The sequence below is a fragment of the Rutilus rutilus genome, assembly GCF_951802725.1.
Source record: "Rutilus rutilus genome assembly, chromosome: 3".
Lineage (NCBI taxonomy): Eukaryota > Metazoa > Chordata > Actinopteri > Cypriniformes > Leuciscidae > Rutilus > Rutilus rutilus.
The window spans coordinates 60,164,518-60,187,634 of NC_140211.1; the positions used below are offsets into that span (position 1 = coordinate 60,164,518).

General features: G+C 43.0%; 1 protein-coding gene across 2 annotated transcripts in view; it reads right to left on the bottom strand.

The window, feature by feature from the left end:
* Nucleotides 1-22,147, bottom strand: part of LOC311287181 (neoverrucotoxin subunit beta-like) — a 70,509-nt gene extending 48,362 nt beyond the window's left edge. The window contains exons 1-5 of one of the 2 annotated variants that reach the window (XM_084403851.1): nucleotides 22,007-22,112; nucleotides 20,451-20,568; nucleotides 19,202-19,314; nucleotides 18,976-19,084; nucleotides 16,613-16,705 (exon numbers count right to left, since the gene is read on the bottom strand). In XM_084403851.1, the coding sequence (XP_084259977.1) occupies nucleotides 16,613-16,705; nucleotides 18,976-19,084; nucleotides 19,202-19,291 (292 nt within the window). In that variant the 5' untranslated portion in view covers nucleotides 19,292-19,314; nucleotides 20,451-20,568; nucleotides 22,007-22,112. Of the gene's footprint in view, nucleotides 1-16,612; nucleotides 16,706-18,975; nucleotides 19,085-19,201; nucleotides 19,315-20,450; nucleotides 20,569-22,006 lie in introns of both variants that reach the window. The other variant, XM_084403850.1, reaches the window with a different exon arrangement.
* Between the last annotated feature and the right edge of the window lie 970 nt (nucleotides 22,148-23,117).

Below are 23,117 nucleotides of genomic sequence, written 5' to 3' on the forward strand. Positions count from 1 at the left end.
CGTCGATGTAGTTCATGATGCGAATACCCTGGAGGCGCAGTGGCGCCAGAGCTGCATCCACGCATTTGGTGAAAGTGCGGGGTGATAAAGCCAGGCCGAATGGAAGAACTCGATATTGGTATGCTTTGCCCCCGAAAGCAAACCTCAGGAACTTCCAATGACACGGACGGATGGAAATATGGAAATATGCGTCCTTGAGGTCTATCGTGACAAACCAGTCCTCGGACCTGATCTGTGGCACGATTTGTCTCAATGTTAACATTTTGAACTTGAGCTGCATGACTGACTCGTTCAGAACTCGAAGATCTAAAATGGGACGCAATCCCCCGTCCTTTTTTGGAACTATGAAGTACCGGCTGTAAAACCCGGTTTCCCTGTTGGAGGGAGGTACATACTCTATGGCCCCTTTCTCTAACAGAGTGTTTACTTCCTGTTCCATAACCAGAACCTGCTCGGGGCCCACCACTGTGGGCAGGACCCCCATAAACCGAGGTGGGCGTTTCTTGAATTGTATCTGATACCCTTTTTCCACGGTCTGCAGGACCCAACGAGAAACATTTGACAGTAGCTTCCACGCTGTCAAAGATTCTACTAGAGGTACCAGTCTCTCGAGACTGACTTCTGGGTTCTGTTGTTGTTGAGTAGTCGGTTCGTCGCCCTGTAACGGCGCACCGGCAGGGAACGACTGAACGGACTGCTCTAACACCCTCCTCGGAGGGGGCGGGCATCCCGAGGCCACTACGTTTCCGGGTGGTCCTTGAGATATGTGCTCGCCGGAGACCGCTGCGCCCTGAAACACCAGAGGTGGCAGGGTTGGCAGAACGGTCCCCTGAGGGTACCGAAGGGAGACGGGCACCGTAAAAAGAGGTGTTGACCGCTGCACTTCGGGGGGGACTACCCTCATATGTCCTGAGCCCTCGGACGTCAGGACTTTTTCCCAGCAGCCTTCTTGGCGGTAATCACGGTCCGCAGATCCGTCCTACCCCTCGAAGGCTGCTGGGTTTGAGCGTGCCCTCCGTGTCCCCGAGATTTACGTGGGGGAGCACGGGAGGACACGCTCTGTTTTTGAGTCGCACGATATTCAGTGCTCTTTTTTGATGAGTGAGGCTGCTCCCGCTCAGCAGCCTCATGAAAAGATCGGCGGGGGAGAAGTTTTTGCAAAGCAGCTGCCTGCTTAGATGCTTCCTGAAGCTTATCCACAGCAGCAGTAACAGCGTTGCCAAAGAGACCATGCGTAGAAACCGGAGAATCTAAAAGAACATTCTTCTCTTTGTCTTTAATGTCGCTGAGGTTGAGCCACAGGTGCCTCTCAGTGGCCACCAGGGCTGCCATAGACCGCCCGGTTGATTTAGCGGTCTCCTTGGTGGCCCTGAGAGACAAATCTGTGGCTCTGCGTAGTTCAGCAACCACCTCAGGACCAATACCCCCGCCCTCATCCAAATCACACAATAATTCAGCCTGATAAGCCTGCAGCAGTGACATAGTATGAAGACACGCTGCAGCCTGACCAGACGCTGAATAAGCCTTGCCCACCAGAGAAGATGTGACTCTGAGGGGCTTATTAGGCAACGCCGGAGCTTTCAGGGAAGATGCCGTCGCTGGAGAGAGATAGCTCGCAAGCGTCTCTTCCACCTTCGGCATCTCCCCATAACCATACTCTTTATACCCAGATATAGTGGAATAATTCATGGTTTGTGGATTAAAAACTCTATAGGAAACTGGTTTCTCCCACGATCTCGACACCTCAGTGTGGAGATCGGGAAAAAACGGCAGATTTCGGCGTTGTGGTTGTGCACGTGAGGGCAGGAAGCGTTCGTCAAGTTTACTTTTTGAACGAACGTCCTGTTTATCAGTTGGCCACTCAATACATAGTCTATCAACCGCTCTTGTCACTACATCCAGCAATTCTTCAAATGCATGAGACTGAGGTGGGGCTTCCTCAGACTCAGCATCAACACTAACAACATCCAGTTCCTCAGAACTGGACAATTGCAGTGTTTGTTCAATCACCGGGGGGGAAGAAACCGCCGCGCGTGCTTCCGAACCCTGATGAGAGACACCGGATCTATCAGGTAAGGGCTGAGATAGGGCAGAGCCCGTCTCAGACCCCGCTGATAGATCCATTTGCGAACCCCAGGACTGAGATCGCCGCTGTGCCTCGGCAGCAGCGGGACCCGAGCCCTGGGGAACGCGAGCTTCCCGGAAGAAGCTCAGCCGGGATCGGAGCGAGCGCATGGACAGCGCCTCGCAATGCACACAGCCAGCACCCTCGAGTGCTGACTGGGCATGCTCCTCTCCCAAACAAACAATGCATAGAACGTGAGTGTCCCTACCCGTAATAAAACGCGGGCAGGGATGCACACACATTCTGAACTGTTCGCTGGACATAATTGCTTTGAGTGACAAGACAACAATAAATAGACAGAGACAGATTCCACATAGAGCGCTACTGAAGACACAGAAGCTGCCGCTCTCTGTTTTCTTGCAGGCTTTATAGTTTCCTGGTACGTGACGTCACCCGCATCTGACGTTCCGCCACGCCATTGGACTGATTTTACATGTGCTTCAAGACATCATCACGCAAAGCGTTCCCATAGCGTCAAACTCGACGCAACGCGAGTTCCCTTGAAAGGGAACTGCAGTTGTCAAGCCCCTCCTGAAAAATAACAGTCTGGATAAGACCATATTAAGCAACTATAGGCCGATCTCAAATCTTCCTTTCATAGGCAAGATCATTGAAAAAGTTGTCTTCAATCAGCTGAATAAATTCTTATGCTCGAATGGATACTTTGACAATTTTCAATCTGGTTTCCGACCACATCACAGCACAGAGACAGCGCTCATAAAGATAATAAATGATATTCGCTTAAATACTGATTCAGGCAAATTATCAGTGCTGGTGCTACTCGACCTCAGTGCTGCATTCGACACTGTCGATCATAACATACTTCTTGACAGGCTGGAAAACTGGGTGGGGCTTTCTGGGATAGTCCTAAAATGGTTCAGGTCATACTTAGATGGGAGAGGTTATTATGTGAGTATAGGAGACCATAAGTCTGAGTGGACATCGATGACATGCGGAGTCCCTCAAGGATCAATTCTTGCGCCACTCCTGTTCAACCTGTACATGCTTCCAATGAGCCAAATAATGAGAAAGAACCAGATCTCTTACCACAGCTATGCAGACGACACACAGCTCTACTTAGCCCTATCGCCTAACGATTACAGCCCCATTGACTCCCTGTGCCGATGCATTGATGAAGTCAATAGTTGGATGTGTCAAAACTTTCTTCAGTTAAACAAAGACAAAACTGAAGTCATTGCATTTGGAAACAAAGATGAAGTTCTCAAGGTGAACGCATATCTTCACTCTAGGGGTCAAACAACTAAAAATCAAGTCAGGAATCTTGGTGTGACACTAGAGTCAGACCTTAGTTTCAGTAGTCATATCAAAGCGATAACAAAATCAGCATACTATCATCTAAAAAATATTGCAAGAATTAGATGCTTTGTTTCCAGACAAGACTTAGAGAAACTTGTTCATGCTTTCATCACCAGCAGGGTGGATTATTGTAACGGACTCCTCACTGGCCTTCCCAAAAAGACCATAAGACAGTTGCAGCTCATACAGAACGCTGCCGCCAGGATTCTGAGCAGAACCAGAAAATATGTTATGAAAATATCACACCAGTCCTCAGGTCTTTACACTGGCTCCCAGTTAAATTTAGGATTGATTTTAAAGTATTATTACTGGTATATAAATCATTCAATGGCCTAGGACCTCAATACATTGCAGATATGCTCACTGAATATAAACCCAACAGATCACTCAGATCACTAGGATCATATCAGCTAGAAATACCAAGGGTTCACTCAAAGCATGGCGAGTCCGCTTTTAGCTATTATGCCAGCCGCAGCTGGAACCAGCTTCCAGAGGAGATCAGATGTGCTCCTACAGTAGTCACTTTCAAATCCAGACTCAAAACACTTCTGTTTAGCTATCCATTTAATGAATGAGCACTGTGCCAATGTTGTCCGACTGTTTGAACTGTACTGTATTTTATTTTTATCTGTATAAACTGTTTTAATTATTCTTATTCTTTTTATTATTTTAATTTCTTCTATGTAAAGCACTTTGAATTGCCACTGTGTATGAAATGTGCTATATAAATAAACTTGCCTTGCCTTGCCTTGCCTATGTTTGCGCAAATCATTTTCTGACTGACTGTTTAGTGAACGAGGGTTAAAGTTAATCCTCAAGTGTGGATCATTGCCTACTGTTCGCGATCCAGTGACCTCCAGAAGTAAGTGTATTTTATTTTCTCTTTTTCTCTTTGGCTCTCAACGAAGGCGGTCGCATTTTCTTACCCTCCTCTCCCTTATCTCCCCTGGTTTGCTCCTCTCGTCTCGTCTAGTCTACTGTCTTGTACTTTGAGAGACTCTCTCCGCACTGCTCTCCAAACTAAGAAATTATGGATTTGATCAACTGGTCTCTCAACGCAATTGACACCATCTTCTCGACGAGAAGCTTGGGTTCGGGGGAACCTGACTGCCCTGCCGGAACGTTCGCAGCTGGCTACACGATGGACGCGTGGGAGAAGTGGCGGGTCGTGTGTCTGGCGGCTCTCTCTGTGGAGGACATTGAAGATATCTACCTATTCGGAACCATGATAACAGGTTTTCTGCTGTTTAGATTAGGCATTGCCCTGGTTTATCGAGGAATTAAGAAGACGGTGACAGCTGTCCAAAACCCTACAAGGCTGCCCGTCATGATTGAAGCAGTGGGCAGAGCTGTCAGCACTCAGACTGTGACTTTGGTGACTATGAACCAAAATATTGATAACATCTTGGAGAAGCTTACAGCTTTACAAAGCCAAATGGATCTTTTCGGAGACCCAAATGGACCAGGAGCTGTGTAAATTGGAATGCGGCTACTCGTCCCAAGACCAAACAACCCCAATCTTATCTGCTTTCGGCCCCCCTCAACCAGCACTGGCCTTGGCCGAGGCTGCTGCTGGAACAACAACTCCTCCAGAAAAGCACTGCTGTGAGACGCTCTTGTGTTCCTTCCCCCACTCCACACTGACACCTGCTGATTGTTGACTCTGTCTGGGACCTGATCAAGGTTGACTCCATGGCAACTGCTGTGTATCGCTATGACATCCTGCGGACTGAGGCACCTAGATTAGGATGTCAGGCGTAGCGACTCTCCAGGCCTACACATACACAAACTCTTACATATACACAGATATGCAATCACCCTCCCCCTCCCCCATCCCTCGCCTTTGACGCTTTGTACCCCCAGTCTGACAGGCGGGTCTGACCAGTGCCGTAATGGCTGCAGGACCGGATGGCTGCTTGCCTGTGCTGGGTTACCTCCATCCCCCACTCCCCTCCCCTGTTGCAAGTCTTGTGTGTTCATGATGTGTACTGATTATGTGCTAATGTTGCTGAGTGACACTGAGTGAGCACAGCTGGCCACTCCCCCTCTCACACTGACACTGAGTGAGCACAGCTGGCCCCTCCCCCTCTCACACTGACTCTGAGTGAGCACAGCTGGCCCCTCCCCCTCTCACACACACACTGAGTGAGCACAGCTGGCCACTCCCCCTCTCACACACACACTGAGTGAGCACAGCTGGCCCCTCCCCCTCTCACACTGACTCTGAGTGAGCACAGCTGGCCCCTCCCCCTCTCACACACACACTGAGTGAGCACCATGGGCGGATCTACAGGGGGGCAAGGGGGGGCAGGTGCCCCCCCACTCAAGAGCCTTGCCCCCCCAGCTGCCCCCCTAACTTTGATGATCCAAAAACTGTACTTACAAAAATAACCTACCACCATGTCCAATACATTTACCAAAAGTGAACAATTTATTTTTTAATTTTAAATGTATTATTCGCCCCTCCCCCCTGCCCCTCAAATAGTTACGTCCCTGATTCAAACGTTCAGAGCGGCGTTCGCTCAGTCTAGCTCACACACACAGCAAGTCTGCTGCGGTGCGGTGGTCCTGCAAATCCTGAGCTGCCCCTGACAGAGCCTCTGAAGGTGAAGTGAGTTTCCCCAGGTGTAGTTTAAACACACGTTTAACTTAAAGTTACATTTGTAATGAATGTACTGTATGCTAAAGACGATTCAGCATCAGCAAAAACAGCGAGTCTATTACGTTAGCCAAAATCAGCGGTCAAATCGCTCCCTCGTGATTTGTAAGAGCACTCTTCCCTTTGATTAGCCTAATTCTGATTTTAGTAAAGACAAGAACAGCTTAATAAAAAATATAAAATATTGAGGGGCAGCGCTAGGGCTGGGCTAAGGGGGCTTAAGCCCCGAATGTTTTTAGTAAAGCCCCGAATATTTTGTTCAATTGTCTTTCTCACAGAGCAAAGCAATTAATCAGAAAAACAAATGTGAATAAGATTACAGCGGCCGCGATTACCTAATCATGAACAGTGCATATTACATTTTTATTTATATTTTTCCCTTTGCATTGAAGGTACTTTTGACGTGCTTTTGCAGCGTTGAGCATTGTAGCCAATCACAGACATGTCTGTTGATCACATCGGCCAATCAGAGGCGTTTAAATGAGTCGCTGTGCTGAAGATGTGTTTTGCGCGAGCTCACTGAGTTCACGTTCGCAAACTGTCATTATTATTGGCAATAAACTTAAGATGCAAATAAGAGATTCACTTGATATTATTATTGATGCTGCTCTGATGCACTACATTACGCAACGCTTGTTGTTAGGAAGACTAAAAGTTCAGTGGTCTAGCTCATCAATGTCAAAATGATTAAATAAGTTAACGAATGCCTGGTAAAATGTAAGTAGATTTTTTTTATATATTTGACTGTTTTACAATAGAAAAGTTCAACTACCGAGACAAGCAACGTATATTTTGGGCTTCGTGTGCACATCTAAACGATCAAATATGTCAAAATGGCTGTCTTGGAGATTCACAAAACAGTTTATTCACTTAACCCCCTGAGGTCGGCTATCGCGCCGGCGCGATAGGCTCGTTTTTTTCACTATCAGTGAAAAAATAAAATAAAATAAAAATATTAATTTTTATTTTATATGCTAGTGTTTTACATCAATCGATCCTGTTAAGTGTGTATTATTTTTGTGTATACTCACAATAAAAACAAAGTGTTGTGCTTTTCGCCAAATAAAGAAAAATAAACATGATGCGAGTTCTGCCTCCTCTCTGTCATTCTGAAACGCGTCCGAAAATGATCTGTAACTCAGCGAATACTTTTCACACAGACACGTGAGTTATGTCTTTATGAAGGTGACATTCTCTTCTTTTAAGTGAAGTAATTAATATAAAAAACAAATGTTTTCAACTCATGTAATCCGTTTGAAAGCAAGGAGAGGTGCCGTTTTTTTCCTTCTCCCTCATTATCTGTAATAAGCTGAGGCCGCCCCGCCCCCGGCGCTTTTCACATGGTAAATAGTTTAGGTAATCTCTGCTTCGCACACGCCCCCCGATCAATGCCTTGAAAACACGAAGTTTCATCAGCTCAGATTCACTGATAATTCATCGTGTTTAGAGAGGATCGATGGCTCGTTTCTCCGGCAAAGACGCTCTTCAGATGATTCTGGACAGCGAGGAAGAATTCACCTTTTCCTCAGAGGAAGATTGTAATTCAGACGAAGAACGGCAGCATTTTCAAGAGCGAATTGATCCCGCAGAGGATACAAGTTCAGAGTAAGTTGTTTACTGTTATATAATTCCTTTTCTGATAATATAGAACTTTATATATATTTAATTTCTGAATTTTTAGACTATATTTTCCCTAGTTTTGGCTTGCTTTTGACAACTTACAGGAACGATTGCCTTACAATATCCCTAACATCCGTGGAACTTATATGCTCAAGTGTAAACTTTTTTTTTAAATGTGATATTGCTCTTTAAACATATTTGTATATTAAATATATTTCACTCAGTTTTGATTAGCTTATGACACTGATTCATGCTAAAATACTGCATTATGCATAATGTAGATTGTTTGCGAATATCTGCTTATAGGTTATATGTGGTTTAGTGCAACTATTTCAGCCTCCGGTAAAATATGTGATACTGTCTAAATACATTATATTTTTATATAAATGTTCTGGTTTTGGTTGGCCTATGACAGTATTTATCATGCTGCAGATGTTTTTGAATACAGACTGTGTAAATGTTTTAGTGATGTGTCGTTCGCGAACGATCCGTTTATTGCGTGCTTCACTAAATGCGTGCGGTCTATATGGCCCATCAATGGTCCATAACCATCAATTGCTCACCAGTTTACTTTGAATAATGTATGCTAACAGTTTTATTTTAATTTAATTTTTTGTAGGAATGTGTCTGCTTCAAGCTCTCCTTCTCCAGCATCTCGCAGAGGGGCACGCAGGTGTCGTTCAGTTCTCAGTGCGATCGAGAATCATACTGAGTAAGTACATATACGTAATATTTTACAGATGAAATGTAGCCTAATTGTGTTTACATCATAATAATATAAAAGTAGCCTACCTATTCTTGTGTGAAATGACAAAAATAGTTGTCTTTTTTTATCCATGGCCATTAGTGAATAATAATGATAATACAAGTTCTTTTATTGTGTTATCAGCATGCTCACGTGTTTTTTTTTTTGTTTTTTTTTTTGTTTTTTACAGATGTGACAATGAACATGTCCAAGCACCTGTCCCGAAGAGAGCCAAATCTAACCAGCAGGCAAGCAACAGGCAGTCCACTCTGGCATGGAAAACAGAGACTGATGTTGACATGGTACTGCAGACTGTGCAATTCTGTCCTGCACGGGAAATTGGACCGCAACTGAGTTCTGTAGACTCACATTCGCCCATGAGTCTATTCAAACAATTTTTTTCAGAAAGTGCTGTGTCAACTCTGTGCCACAACACAAATGCTCAGGCTGCCAAAGCAACGGCAAAGGGCTGCAAATATAAATGGACAGATGTCAGCATCAGTCAAGATACATGGAGGACAAAGACATTTCCATGTCCTGCACCTGTGACTGCCTACAACAAACACATGGGGGGTGTTGACCTGTCTGATCAGCTGATACAGTACTACACTGCACAACACAAACCCATGAAGTGGTACAGAAAGATCTTTCTACACTTCTTGGACATTGCTTCCACCAACTCTTTCATTGTGCACAAAGAGCTACATGGTAACTTGTCCCATAAAGAGTTTATGGAGCAGCTTATAACAGAGCTCTGTGGTGTGTCACAGAAAACAGCACTAAAACGGACCAATAGTGACCATGTGCCGGTTCCAGGAGCTGAGCTGGCATCAGATGACAGGGATGCTGCCACAGTTGGTCGCCGCAATTGTGTGCATTGCAAAGCAGTGCGTGGTAAAAGACAATTAACACCATGGAAATGCCAGGCATGCAATGTTCACTTATGTCTTCAGTTAAACAGGAACTGTTTTCAGGAGTGGCATAAAGATGTGTGACTGTGTTCAGATGTGTGTGCTCTGCTGACCAACTTCCACTAACCACCAGCCTTCAGAAATCATTCTGATATGATGACTATTTTTTTAAATCAATGTTGGAAACTGTTGTGCTGCTTAATATATTTTTTTTATAACCTGTGATAGTTTTTTCAGGATTCTTTATTTTGCTCACATTTGATTTGCTTAGAGCCCGCATCAACGGGGCATGAGCATTTACTGTGAGATACCTGCCTTTACTTTTGTTTATCGTTTATCATTGCTTTGTTTATAGCAGACTGATTATTTTTTTATTTTGCTCACATTTGATTTGCTTAGAGCAAATTTAGAACATTTAGTTCCTCCACATAGAGGAATTACAATAAAACAGATTGAAAAACAAAACCTTTGAATCTCCTCTACTTCTTTGTTCAGGCTGCTTCACTTGAATGGCCCATTAGCCATAGGGGGGTGTCTATGTCACACCCCTGGTCTGAATCTCATTAATATTGATAGGGCATTACCACTCCCACGCATAAACCTCTTCTGACAAAAAAACTGACTTGCAAAGTTTAAATCAATGTATTGTGTTCTGTGAACGATTAGGCAGGATGATTTTCACATAATTTTGAAGAAAAAACAATATGCAACATCATCCATTAGTCAAAAGTCTTGTTTACACATTTTTAGTATGTGTTTTATGGCCTCATTTCAGCAACTTTCATTTTTATTTTTTTCAATAACCACGCATAAACATTATTCTCTTAAAAATTCTAACATATACATTCATGTTGGTCGCATATTATGGTAGCCCTGTTTGTGCTATATAGAGTGAATTTACACCTTTGTCATTAACATGTTTATAAATAACTGAAAAAAGCACAAATGTCAGAGCATGTCAGAACACCTCCAGGGCCCAGAAAACAGCTCAGACCTCAGAGGGTTAAATACAGTTTATGTCTTAAATAGGCGTTAATAGTTGGGAGAAAATATGATGCGTAATAATGATTAGATCTGCATTTGGTCTTAAAGGGGCAGCAGTCTAATAAACCTGCTGACGATTGCTCCATTAATGTGAATCAAACAACAAAAGGCAAAGAGAAAATCAGTCGCAGCTCTTGAATGAATAATTTTAGCTTTTATAACTTTAATCTATGATAAACTATGCTGTGTTATTTTAAATCTGACTTTATTAGATGTCTTTTTAGCCAATATTACTCCTGAACAGTAATGCCGACATTACTGAAATTAAAGGTAGGCTATATAATTTGTATATTTGTTTAATTGTATACTTTTTTTGTTTGACCATGTGTTTGTACTTTGTTTTTGGTGTCCTATGTCTTCTGAATATAAAACACAAAAGCCTGCACCCTTCTGCATAACATGCATGTTTTATTTGTTTTGTTAAAGCATTGCTTTTTTTGCTATAGATATTTATTTTACATTTCAAAATATAAAGCAATATTAAATGTGTTCATAATAGTTTTTCCCCCCTAACAAAAAGAACCGATAAGAATACCGTTAAAGTACCGGATCGATAAGGAGTATTGGTAAGAGTAGTAATACCGTTAAAACCTTAACGATACCCATCCCTATTGGCAGCAACGAATTAAAAGTTATGGCCAATTTAACTGTGATTTAAATTCAGTATACTTCTGCCATATGTTGCCATCCCTCAAAAATTCCTGCCCCCCTCTCGCCACCCCATAAATATTTTTCTAGATCCGCCCCTGGTGAGCACAGCTGGCCACTCCCCCTCTCACACACACAATGAGTGAGCACAGCTGGCCACTCCCCCTCTCACATTCTACTATTATTAATAATGCATCTTCTCGACCCAAAGCACTTTTTTCTGTAGTCAATAAACTCACCAACTCTCCAGCACCTGTCATAGGTAACTCAGCAGACCTCTGTGAGTCTTTCCTGCATTTTTTCAATAATAAAATTGATAACATTCATAATCATTTCACATCCATGATCTCTCCTGTCTCTCCACACGACTTTCCCACTGCTTTTACATCTGGTACTCTCACTGATTTTGCTGCTCTCACTGATTTTGCCCCACCAACTCCTGCTTATATCTCTGAGCTAATCATCAAAGCAAACGCATCTTCCTGTCATCTTGATCCTGCTCCTACTACTTTACTTAAAAAATGTGCACCTGTTATTTCACTGCCGATTTCACTTCTCTTCTCCCAACTTCTAAGTACTGGTGTTGTTCCTCTTGAATTAAAAACTGCTGCTGTCACTCCTGTCCTTAAGACACCTGGCCTCGACCCCTCTGACATGGCCAGCTACAGACCAATCTCAAATGTACCATTTCTTTCGAAATTGCTTGAGAAAGTGGTCACTGCTCAGCTTCAAACACATCTGTCATCTAACAACCACTATGAATGTTTTCAATCCGGTTTCCGCACCCTCCACAGCACTGAGACAGCACTCCTTAGGGTTGTCAATGATCTCCTTATGGCCACTGACTCAGGCTCCACCAGTATTCTAATTCTTCTAGATATTTCCTCTGCATTCGACACAATCTCTCACAGTATTCTCATCTCACGGCTCTCTGCTCTCGGTATTTCTGGAACTGCCCTATCCTGGTTCACCTCCTACCTGTCTGATCGCCAGCATTACATCTCTATCCGCCAGGCTAAGTCCACTACTGCCTCTGTCCCGCACGGTGTTCCCCAGGGTTCTGTTCTCGGGCCTCTTCTCTTCATCATCTACATGCTCCCACTAGGTAACATCATCCGTCATCATGGCTTTAACTTCCATTGTTACGCAGAAGACACTCAACTATACATCCATTCTCAACGCAATGCTCCTTTCCCCTCAAATTCCATATCAGCTTGTATTGATCATATAAATGCTTGGATGACCAGTAATTTTCTCAAACTCAACACTGATAAAACAGATCTACTTTATTGGTTCACCTCAAATTACATCCCGTTTCTGTGTTGACAATGTTAACATTGCTGGAGTTTTTGTTCAACCTTCCACCACTGTCAAAAACCTTGGTATAATCTTTGATTCCTCTCTTTCCTTCCTTCCACACATCTCCTCACTCACGAAATCTGCCTTCTTTCACCTACGCAATATTGCTCGCTTACGTCCATTTCTGAATATCAATGATACTGAAACTCTGGTTCACGCTTTCATCACTTCACGGCTAGATTACTGCAACTCTCTGTTCTATGGCTTACCCAATTCATCTATAAATAAGATCCAATATATTCAGAACTCTGCAGCTAGGGTCCTCACTTACACAAAGAAATCTTCTCACATTACTCCGATTTTACACAGACTTCATTGGCTACCAGTACGCTTCCGTATTCAATACAAGATACTCCTTATCACATTCAAAGCACTTCATGGACTTGCACCCTCCTACATTTCTGATCTCATCCATACCTACTCCCCAGTTCGCACACTTAGATCCTCCGATACCGGTCTGTTGACGATCCGTAGACACAAACTGTCATCTTTTGGTGGAAGGGCGTTTTGTGTTGCTGCCCCAACTCTCTGGAATTCTATCCCCCAACACATCCGCGACCTTTCATCATTGCATGATTTCAAAAAACAACTTAAAACATATCTTTTTGCTACTTGTTTTCCTGACCCCTGACTTTATGATCTGATATCTATGTTTATGTACCACTATCTATTATGTTGTCCTTCTCTGTTTATTTGTATAGTTTCATGTCTTGTTTCTATGTCATGTATATTGTACTTTATTGTAAAGCGACCTTGAGGCTCCTGAAAGGCGCTATATAAAATAAACGCATTATTATTATTATTATTATTATTAGGGGGAGTGGCCAGCTGTGCTCACTCAGTGTGTGTGTGAGAGGGGGAGGGGCCAGCTGTGCTCACTCAAGCCGTTTCTCAATACCAAGTACGCAAAGTGCGGACTTGAGTCCTTGGTAGTTCGGACTGACAAGTTCGACTCAGGAGAACGAACTTCCGAGGACGGGAGGACGCGATTCCGATAATTCTGCAAATGGAACAGCGGCGTACTTGATAGCGTCACTCAGCTTGCTCTGGCTACTCCGGTTATCTCTTTATAGGCTACAAATAAAACAAAATATGTTATAAACCACCACTTTGCCTCTTTTCATTTTCATTTAAAAAAAGATCTTTAACATGGCCACACAAATGAGGTTCAGGCAACGCAATTGATTATCTTCACTGCATATTTACAACAACACGAAATATAAAGTACAAACCCTGACTTTTTGTTTTCATTTTAAAAATATGATGAATAAAAAACATTATAATATTGATCATTAAAACGAACATTTAGCAAAAAGAGACAGGGTTGTGTCATATATGTATATACAGTGAAGAGAATGTAGGCAACATGTAGGCTATTATAATAAAATATTTTATGTTTTAAATACATTAAATAAAATGACATAACCTTTTTTGCTAAATGTCAGTTTTAATGATCAATAATAGCCATTCTAAAAGTATAAGTAGCCTAAAAGGTATAAGAAGCTATACAATAATAAAGCCAACGATTCAGTCAAACATAAGTCAGCTCTCTAGGCTACATAGTTAAATAGAGTAGACTAACGTTAAATAAAGCTATGAAACTTCACTTTGCCCTCAGCTAAAACGTTTTGCCAGGGAACAAATAATACATTAATGAGACAAATAAAATAAATAAATCGCCTGTTGGATATACACAAGACGATTTAAATCTATTATCTGTTATATGTATATATGTAATCTGTTATACCCATAGACTGTAAAAGGTTATACCACAAGACTAGAGACATCCGAGCCAACGGCAAGTCAGCAGCAGAAGCCGAGGATAGGCTGTTCTCGGCGGGGTACGAGCGCCAAGCGTCCGATTTCCTGGTTCTCACAACTCCGAAAACGTCAGATACAATTTTCAAATAGGCGCTATCTTTATAAATAAAGCAAAGATTTGAGCTTTAAACAACTACATTCTCGCCTGAAATACTCTTAAAACTACATTTCGTGACACATTTATAGCAGTATTTTTAAATTACACGGGGTTTCTCCTCTGCTATTGACGCTTGCTGGTTGGTGGTGTGAGATGCATTCTGGGATACCTGGCTTGTCAAGTCCGCACAAGTCACCTCTTGATGCATCCTCGGTAAAAGGGGCGGATCAAGAACACATCCGGGGATTCGAACTGGACTTGGCTAGATGTGAACTTTGAATTGGAACAGTACTAGGGCAGCGACTGATGACGTTTCACAAGTCCACAAGAACACAAGTACAGACAAGAACGCATATTGAGAAACGGCTTCAGTGTGTGTGTGAGAGGGGGAGGGGCCAGCTGTGCTCACTCAGAGTCAGTGTGAAAGGGGGAGGGGCCAGCTGTGCTCACTCTGTGTGTGTGAGAGGGGGAGTGGCCAGCTGTGCTCACTCAGTGTCAGTGTGAGAGGGGGAGTGGCCAGCTGTGCTCACTCAGTGTGTGTGTGAGAGGGGGAGGGGCCAGCTGTGCTCACTCAGTGTCAGTGTGAGAGGGGGAGGGGCCAGCTGTGCTCACTCAGTGTCAGTGTGAGAGGGGGAGTGGCCAGCTGTGCTCACTCAGTGTCAGTGTGAGAGGGGGAGGGGCCAGCTGTGCTCACTCAGTGTGTGTGTGAGAGGGGGAGTGGCCAGCTGTGCTCACTTAGTGTGTGTGTGTGAGAGGGGCCAGCTGTGCTCACTCAGTGTGTGTGTGAGAGGGGCCAGCTGTGCTCACTCAGAGTCAGTGTGAAAGGGGGAGGGGCCAGCTGTGCTCACTCTGTGTGTGTGAGAGGGGGAGTGGCCAGCTGTGCTCACTCAGTGTGTGTGTGAGAGGGGGAGTGGCCAGCTGTGCTCACTCAGTGTGTGTGTGAGAGGGGAAGGGGCCAGCTGTGCTCACTCAGTGTGTGTGTGAGAGGGGGAGGGGCCAGCTGTGCTCACTCAGTGTGTGTGTGAGAGGGGGAGGGGCCAGCTGTGCTCACTCAGTGTGTGTGTGAGAGGGGGAGGGGCCAGCTGTGCTCACTCAGAGTCAGTGTGAAAGGGGGAGGGGCCAGCTGTGCTCACTCTGTGTGTGTGAGAGGGGGAGGGGCCAGCTGTGCTCACTCAGTGTGTGTGTGAGAGGGGGAGTGGCCAGCTGTGCTCACTCAGTGTGTGTGTGAGAGGGGGAGGGGCCAGCTGTGCTCACTCAGTGTGTGTGTGTGTGAGAGGGGGAGGGGCCAGCTGTGCTCACTCAGTGTGTGTGTGAGAGGGGGAGTGGCCAGCTGTGCTCACTCAGTGTCAGTGTGAGAGGGGGAGGGGCCAGCTGTGCTCACTCAGTGTGTGTGTGAGAGGGGGAGGGGCCAGCTGTGCTCACTCAGAGTCAGTGTGAAAGGGGGAGGGGCCAGCTGTGCTCACTCTGTGTGTGTGAGAAGGGGAGTGGCCAGCTGTGCTCACTCAGTGTCAGTGTGAGAGGGGGAGTGGCCAGCTGTGCTCACTCAGTGTCAGTGTGAGAGTGGGAGGGGCCAGCTGTGCTCACTCAGTGTCAGTGTGAGAGGGGGAGGGGCCAGCTGTGCTCACTCAGTGTGTGTGTGAGAGGGGGAGTGGCCAGCTGTGCTCACTCAGTGTGTGTGTGAGAGGGGGAGGGGCCAGCTGTGCTCACTCAGAGTCAGTGTGAGAGGGGGAGGGGCCAGCTGTGCTCACTCAGTGTCAGTGTGAGAGGGGGAGGGGCCAGCTGTGCTCACTCAGTGTCAGTGTGAGAGGGGGAGGGGCCAGCTGTGCTCACTCAGTGACCGTGTGAGAGGGGGAGTGGCCAGCTGTGCTCACTCACTCTCAGTGTGAGAGGGGGAGGGGCCAGCTGTGCTCACTCAGTGTCAGTGTGAGAGGGGGAGTGGCCAGCTGTGCTCACTCAGTGTGTGTGTGAGAGGGGGAGGGGCCAGCTGTGCTCACTCAGTGTCAGTGTGAGAGGGGCCAGCTGTGCTCACTCAGTGTCAGTGTGAGAGGGGGAGTGGCCAGCTGTGCACAGACAGACTGACTGAGAGACAGACAGAAAGACGTGACTGTAATTTATAGATAGATGTACAAGGAAGTGATGTACTGTTGAAGAAACATGCAGGTTTTATAGTGTTGTTAAACAAGGATTGGTAATTAGTGATGCAATATTTGATGAAGAGGGGAAAATAAACTTTTATTTATTTATACATTTTACGTTTGTAAAGCACCTGGAATGAAGGTATCCTTGCGGCAGTCATACAGCATACCAGGAAACAGAGGTCTTCCTAGAGCTGCCACTTCAATGGGATGTGATGCCAGGGCTGCAGTAAATAACAAATAAAAGGGATAATTTATACTTAGAATATTTATCATATATTAACAAAATTATATCTGATGGTAATGAATACTGTTTAACTCTTTACCCGCCAGCATTTTAAAAAAAGTTGCTAGCCACTGCCAGCATTTTTGATAATTTTCACAAAATTTTCATGACCCGCAGAATATTTTGTTGTGTGAATATCTCAAGCATGCAAAATTTCAAAATAAAGAGCACACCTCTGCTTTAAAAAAGCAAAAAGGTTTTATTATATCTCTATGCATTTCCTTTTTAAGTTAAAAAAAGAAACAATTTGAGCAAAAAGCTGAACAAAAATCCTGTTTTTGTCAAAGACTACATCTAGATCTAATTCAGAACGATGATCAAAACATAGATGGATAGAGTAGATTGAGTCAACACCCTCAAAGCTTGCACAGTCCTATAGCTTGTCCTGGGTCGACTTTTCATTCAGTAACATTAGGCAGTTTGATTAATGTGCTATTTAATGTTGATGAATGAATGTTTCTGCTTCTTTTTCACCTGTGTTTTGATCAGGTGATTCGGTACTCTTTCAGAAGATGCGTAATAGTGTCCCCTACCGTAAAACAGCGAAAACACGAAATGCCGGACATTTCCGTCAATGGTGGGGAAAAAGTTAATCCTGAAGAAATCCATTTTAAAATAAAGATGCAAGCAGCAATATGGGGTCAAGCAAGCACTGAAGCCATAGCTAGCGCATGGCATGGCAAAGAAAATGGTCATAGGAAATACAGAATTAAACTTTGAACCTTCAGGTCAGTATAATTATATCATATAAAATACTTTATTTGCATGTACACATTTAAAAGACGCTTTTATCCAAAGCAACTTACAATAGAGTGTCTTACATCCATCGCCAGAGCGAGCTGTGCTTGCACCTCCTATTCAGGCAGGCACAGCAGTTCATGCTTTTGGCAGAAACCAAACTGCTCTTCCAGACAGCAATTTACTTTCTGGCTGAAGATTTGGAAACTTTGGGTCTTGTCCCTGAAAGGTAACAGCTCATAGATTCTGATCTCTCAACTGAGGATTTTGAGACACTTTTGACTTCCAGAGCTCCCACTACAAGAAAATTGTATGACCTAAAATTGCAGAGTTCCTTTGTAGGATCTTTCTGTGGTCCTGGAAAATTTAGTTTTTTTATTAGAGGCTCCATTTGAGCCCTTAGAGTCAGCCTCAGAGAGGCTTCTCACTTTTAAGGTGGCTCTACTATTTGCACTGACATTGCTCAAAAGAGTAGAAGATCTGCAGGCCCTGTCCGTAGACTTCACCCCAGGTATGATCAGAGCTATTTTGCACACCTCCTGTAACCAGCCACCTGGTCGTACTTCCCTTCGCCGCATGAATCGCCATAGCAATAGAGAGGCTGCATCTACCATAACCATTCCAGGCTCTTAGGATTTATGTCGGGCCAGTGGCGTACATTCGCACAGTTTTTTGCAAGTGTGGATATCTGCAGGTTGGAGTTATGAGCATAATGAAAGTTTGGGGCATGCCGAATGGTAGGTGCGCGTGGAAGGCTCTCTATTATTGGTCGCGAAAGCTGTCGACCAAGGTGTGTGGCAGGGTCAGTTTCTGTTGTAGCAATTCACACCTCCAAAACACACCTCCTTTCTGCATGCCCAGTGCTCCAACCGGCAGCAACTCCTGTCTTGTTTTCTGGTCTGCTTTAGTAACACAGTCACCAAGCAGTGTCTTTCCCATTGGATTATAGATGCCATCGCTCTGTCCTATGAGGCTCTCGTAATGGCTTTGCCTCTGGAAATCCACAAGGAGTGTAGCATCTTCTATAGCTCTATCTAGGGGTGGGCCCTGACATAAGGTTTGTGCTGCAATCGGCTGGCCCTCTCCGCACACATTACGCAGGATTTACAGTCTGGACATGGGCTCAACTCCAGGGTCACAGGTCCTTCAGGGTTTACCAAGTCATGTCTGCATTCAACAGTTGTCTGTGCCAGTATTACACAGCCTTGTTGAGCAGACAATCTTCCTCAGTGTGGCAGCGTTGGTAATGACATTCCCATAGTGTCAATGCCATGACAGCGTTGAGTTCCGAAAGGGAACGTTTCCGGTTACGCATGTAACTTGGTTCCCTGAAAGGGGAACTAGATGCTGTCATGGTGTTGACACTATGGAAATGTCATTACCAACCCAGGTTATATATGTAACCTGAGACAATTTTCCTTCAAATGATATTGAATCTGTCCACATTTTGTAACAACATTTCAATCTTACCTGGATGCTTTTTTTTACTTTGGATGTTTCCTTCGTCTGCTAAGAAATGAAGTCCTCTGGTGTCTTTATTTAAAATCTGAAGTTCATCAGGTTTGGGTTGTAACACTTCCTATTTTTGAAGGAATGGTTCATAAAAATAAAATAAAAATAAAATAAAAAAAGACTTCCACAAAGGTTTTTTATCCTTATTCTCATGAAATACATCTGGTTACACTTGCACACATACCTGTGCATTCACCGCAGCTAGGGTCGCCAACCATAGATATGTACAGTAGATGCAGCTCGGCTGCTTCAGGTACGTCAAACGTGCCGCCATCTTGAAATCGTCAACAAGGAGACCTGTTTCAGTGTGAAGGAGATGCCTGTCACGACCTTGTCTTGTTTAGTTTCATGGTCATATTCTGCTTAGTTTCCCTGTCACCATTTGTTCTTTGTCTTTGTTTGTTGTTTCTTAAGTGTTCCTTTCTAATTATTTATAGTTATAGGCTGCCTGTATTTTTCTTATAAAATAAAGGTAAATTATTTTTTATTATTTTAATTACTATATTATATTTATTCTTAAGTACTGTCATTTTATAATAATTTAATTTTATAATATAATTTCCCCCCTAAACTGTGCAGCCCTAGTTGCTCCTGATTTCAGCAGGTTCACAGTTGTTGTTGTTGTTGTTTTTTTTACAGGGACCAGATGCCACTGATGAGTCCTCCTAACCTTCTCTGATCCAGTCAAGTCAACCTTTATTTTTATAGCACATGGGTGTCCATGGTTAACCGATTAACCGTTAAAAATTGCGTAAGTAGAAATAAGCACAAATGTCAGAGCATGTCAGAACACCTCCAGGGCCCAGAAAACAGCTCAGACCCCAGAGGGTTAAAGGTTTTTAGTACGTATCCTCATGAAAAAGATGAATTAATGATATTAACCCTCTGGGGACCAAAAACGCGCCCGCGCGTTTTGCTCGTTTTTTTTTTTAGCAATGAAAAATAAACACAAAATGCTCTGTTAATTTTGATCTTTCATTTTCGTGTAATACATCAATCGATCCTGTTCAGTTTCTATTTTTTTTCTGTATACTCACAATAAAAATAAAGTGTCTTGCTTTTTGACAAATAAAGAAAAATTAACATGATGCTATTTCTGCCTTCTCTCTGTCAGTAAACTCCCATTTGAAACGCGTTCGAAAATGATCTATAACTCCGCGAAAATTCAGTCAAACAGGCAAACAGACCCACGGGCATAAAGCTTGAGATCGCAGCTTTTAAATGAAGTAATGTATATAAAAAACAAATATTATCAGCTTCTGTAATCTGTATAAAAAGAGAGCGACTCCAGTCGAGCTCATTACGAGCCATTCAAAAGTAATTTGACCACTCCCCGGAGAGCGCGTGCTATTCAAACGCAAATTCTGAGAACCATTTCAGTCTGTGAAACGCCCCCACATCAGCTATAAACAAAGAGGCATAATATAACCTACCTTATGGAGAAAAGTTTCCGTGCTGATATGAGGAGCAGATCCCGCTGAGGAGTGAGGTAGGCTAAGTTATCCTTTCTCAAGTGTTAATGTGGAATAACGTTATGGAATAACGTTAGGCCTATGTAAACAAAAAGATGAATCGCGTTTCTATAATATGAATCCCGTTTCTGTGAGATGAATGAAGGGTACATATTTGTAAAGACTGTTTAGCCTAAATATGAATGGCGTTTCTGTGAGATGAATGAAGGGTACATATTTGTAAAGACTGTTTAGCCTAAATATGAATCGCGCGTCTGTGTGTGAAAGAATAAACTGCTTTGCTATAGCCTACTGAGATGAGTAAAAATCGACTGAAATATGTTGAAATAAAATGTATTTGTATTAAACTGCAAATTAACATTTATAGGCTATGCCCTAATATTTCATAAAAACAACGTTACAGTCAGGCGAAGTATGAAAGACAACATTTTGTTGACTAGATTTGGGTACATCAAATAAGCTTTTCTGCTCACATATATATATATATATATATATAATACTATTTTGTCAAAAATAAAGTCATAGACTAAGATGTTCCAATGTTGGCTATATTCAAACTAATGAATACATATGATAAAACGTAGGCCTATAATCTTTTTTTTTTTTTTTACAAAGAAATATTGCTGAAATTGTAATTATTGTTGTAATTGTAACCTTTTTAATAAAATAGCAAAACATATTTACAAGATAGATGTGAGCAAAATCTTAAATGGTCAATATAAGTCTTCTTCAAAATATATATTTTGTCCTTGCATTGTGGCTCAGTCAGTGTCACACCTGAATGAATGGCTAATTATGCAGAGTCATTATGCAGAGTGGGTGGGACTGGGTAATCTAAGGTGTGAACTACTCCTCCCCCTCGCATATTGGCTTTCCAAGCAAAACCTGTTTTACACCATTTAAATCAATGTATTTTTTTTTGTGAACGATAAAGCAAGACTATTTTCACATAATTTTGAAGCTAGAACTCGAAGAGACAACATCCATTTGTCAAAAGTCTTGTGGGCACATATTTTGTATGAGTTTTGTGGTCTTATTTCAGCAACTTTCATTTTTATTTTTTTTAAAAACCACGCATAAACATTATTCTCTTAAAAATACAAACATCTACATACATGTTGCTCGCATATTATGGTAGGCCTGTTTGTGCTATATAGAGTGAATTTACACCTTTGCCATTAACATGTTTATAAATAACTGAAAAAAGCACAAATGTCAGAGCATGTCAGAACATCTCAAGGACCCCAAAAACAGCTTGGTCCCCAGAGGGTTAAGAAGAATTAACATTCTGACTCATTCTGCTAGAACAGGACACTCACACACACACACATACATATATAACAGTAATATAAAAGGTAAAAGATAATAAAATTGTTAAATACAACTTTGCACTTTCTAGTCTCTCCAGTTTCAAATTAATGGTTTCACAATTTCTAATGTCTATCCTCTGAAAACTTGCATTAACTTTTCCTTTCAGTGAACATGTAGATTGCTTTGCTGAGCAAATCACATCTTACCTGGAGTCTCTGTTCCTGATATGGTAAGAAGTCTGAGGCTGTAGTTATAGTTAAAGTTCTGCTACTGATGAAATGTCTCATGAAAAAGTGTGTTGTCAGAAAAAAGTATTCTCAGAAATGTTGAGAAAGGTTGGAGGGGAGGTGGCCCAGTGGTCATTGCCCCTTTGACCTTGAAATGCTTTCTGGCAGTATACAATCATTTTTGGCAGTATACTGTGTTTGTGTGTCTACAGTGCCAGGGCTGAATTTTTGTCCCAGTCCACCCCTGCATATAGGCCTACAATATACACTATATTCTGTATCAGATTATGTTATTTTATCACCCACCTGGATTTAATAAATAAGCAAATATAGCAGACAATATAATAAGGGCATGGAGGCGCCGACACAATCTATTGCATTGCACATGAACTGAAGCTCGTCTCATAAATGAATCCAAACTCAGTGTATAGGCTACATGCCTCACAGACATGAGAAATATATCTATAGAAAGCTTGAAATGTCTACTTTTAAAGAAAACAAATCAAAAAGTAAAGAAACATACAACTCTCTGCTAATGTAATCTGTATGAAGTGTGCATTCTCTATAGACTGTGCGTTCTCTACTGTGAAAATGACAAGTCAGCATCGTCAACCGACACTCACACAGAAAACACTATTTTATTAATGATCAATTAAAATGTGTCCTTGCTATTGTCACGGATTGGCCAGGTTCATCCACCACAATCACCCAGCGATCACAGTCACCTGAGTATTGACAAGCCACACCTGCACCCCATCAATCACCACTGCTTCTTAAGCACACCTCACACACTGCTCATTGTCCGGGCTCGTTAATCCGAAGCGGACTCTAATGCTTCTCTCTGCGAGTTTCACTACTAAACTTACCTGTGTTTACTTACCAGTTCTCTACGAAGATTCCAGTCTGTTCCAGTCAGTCCAGTTCTCATCTCGAGTGGTGTCCGAGCCGTAAGCCTGTCTGTATCATCTAGTGGTGCGTGAGTGTGTGCTATCACCTGTCATCCTCTTCATCCAAGTTCATCTCCACTCTGAAGTCTCATCCCGCCGGTCCTGCAAAGATACAACTATTATTCATCACGTATTGCATTCAA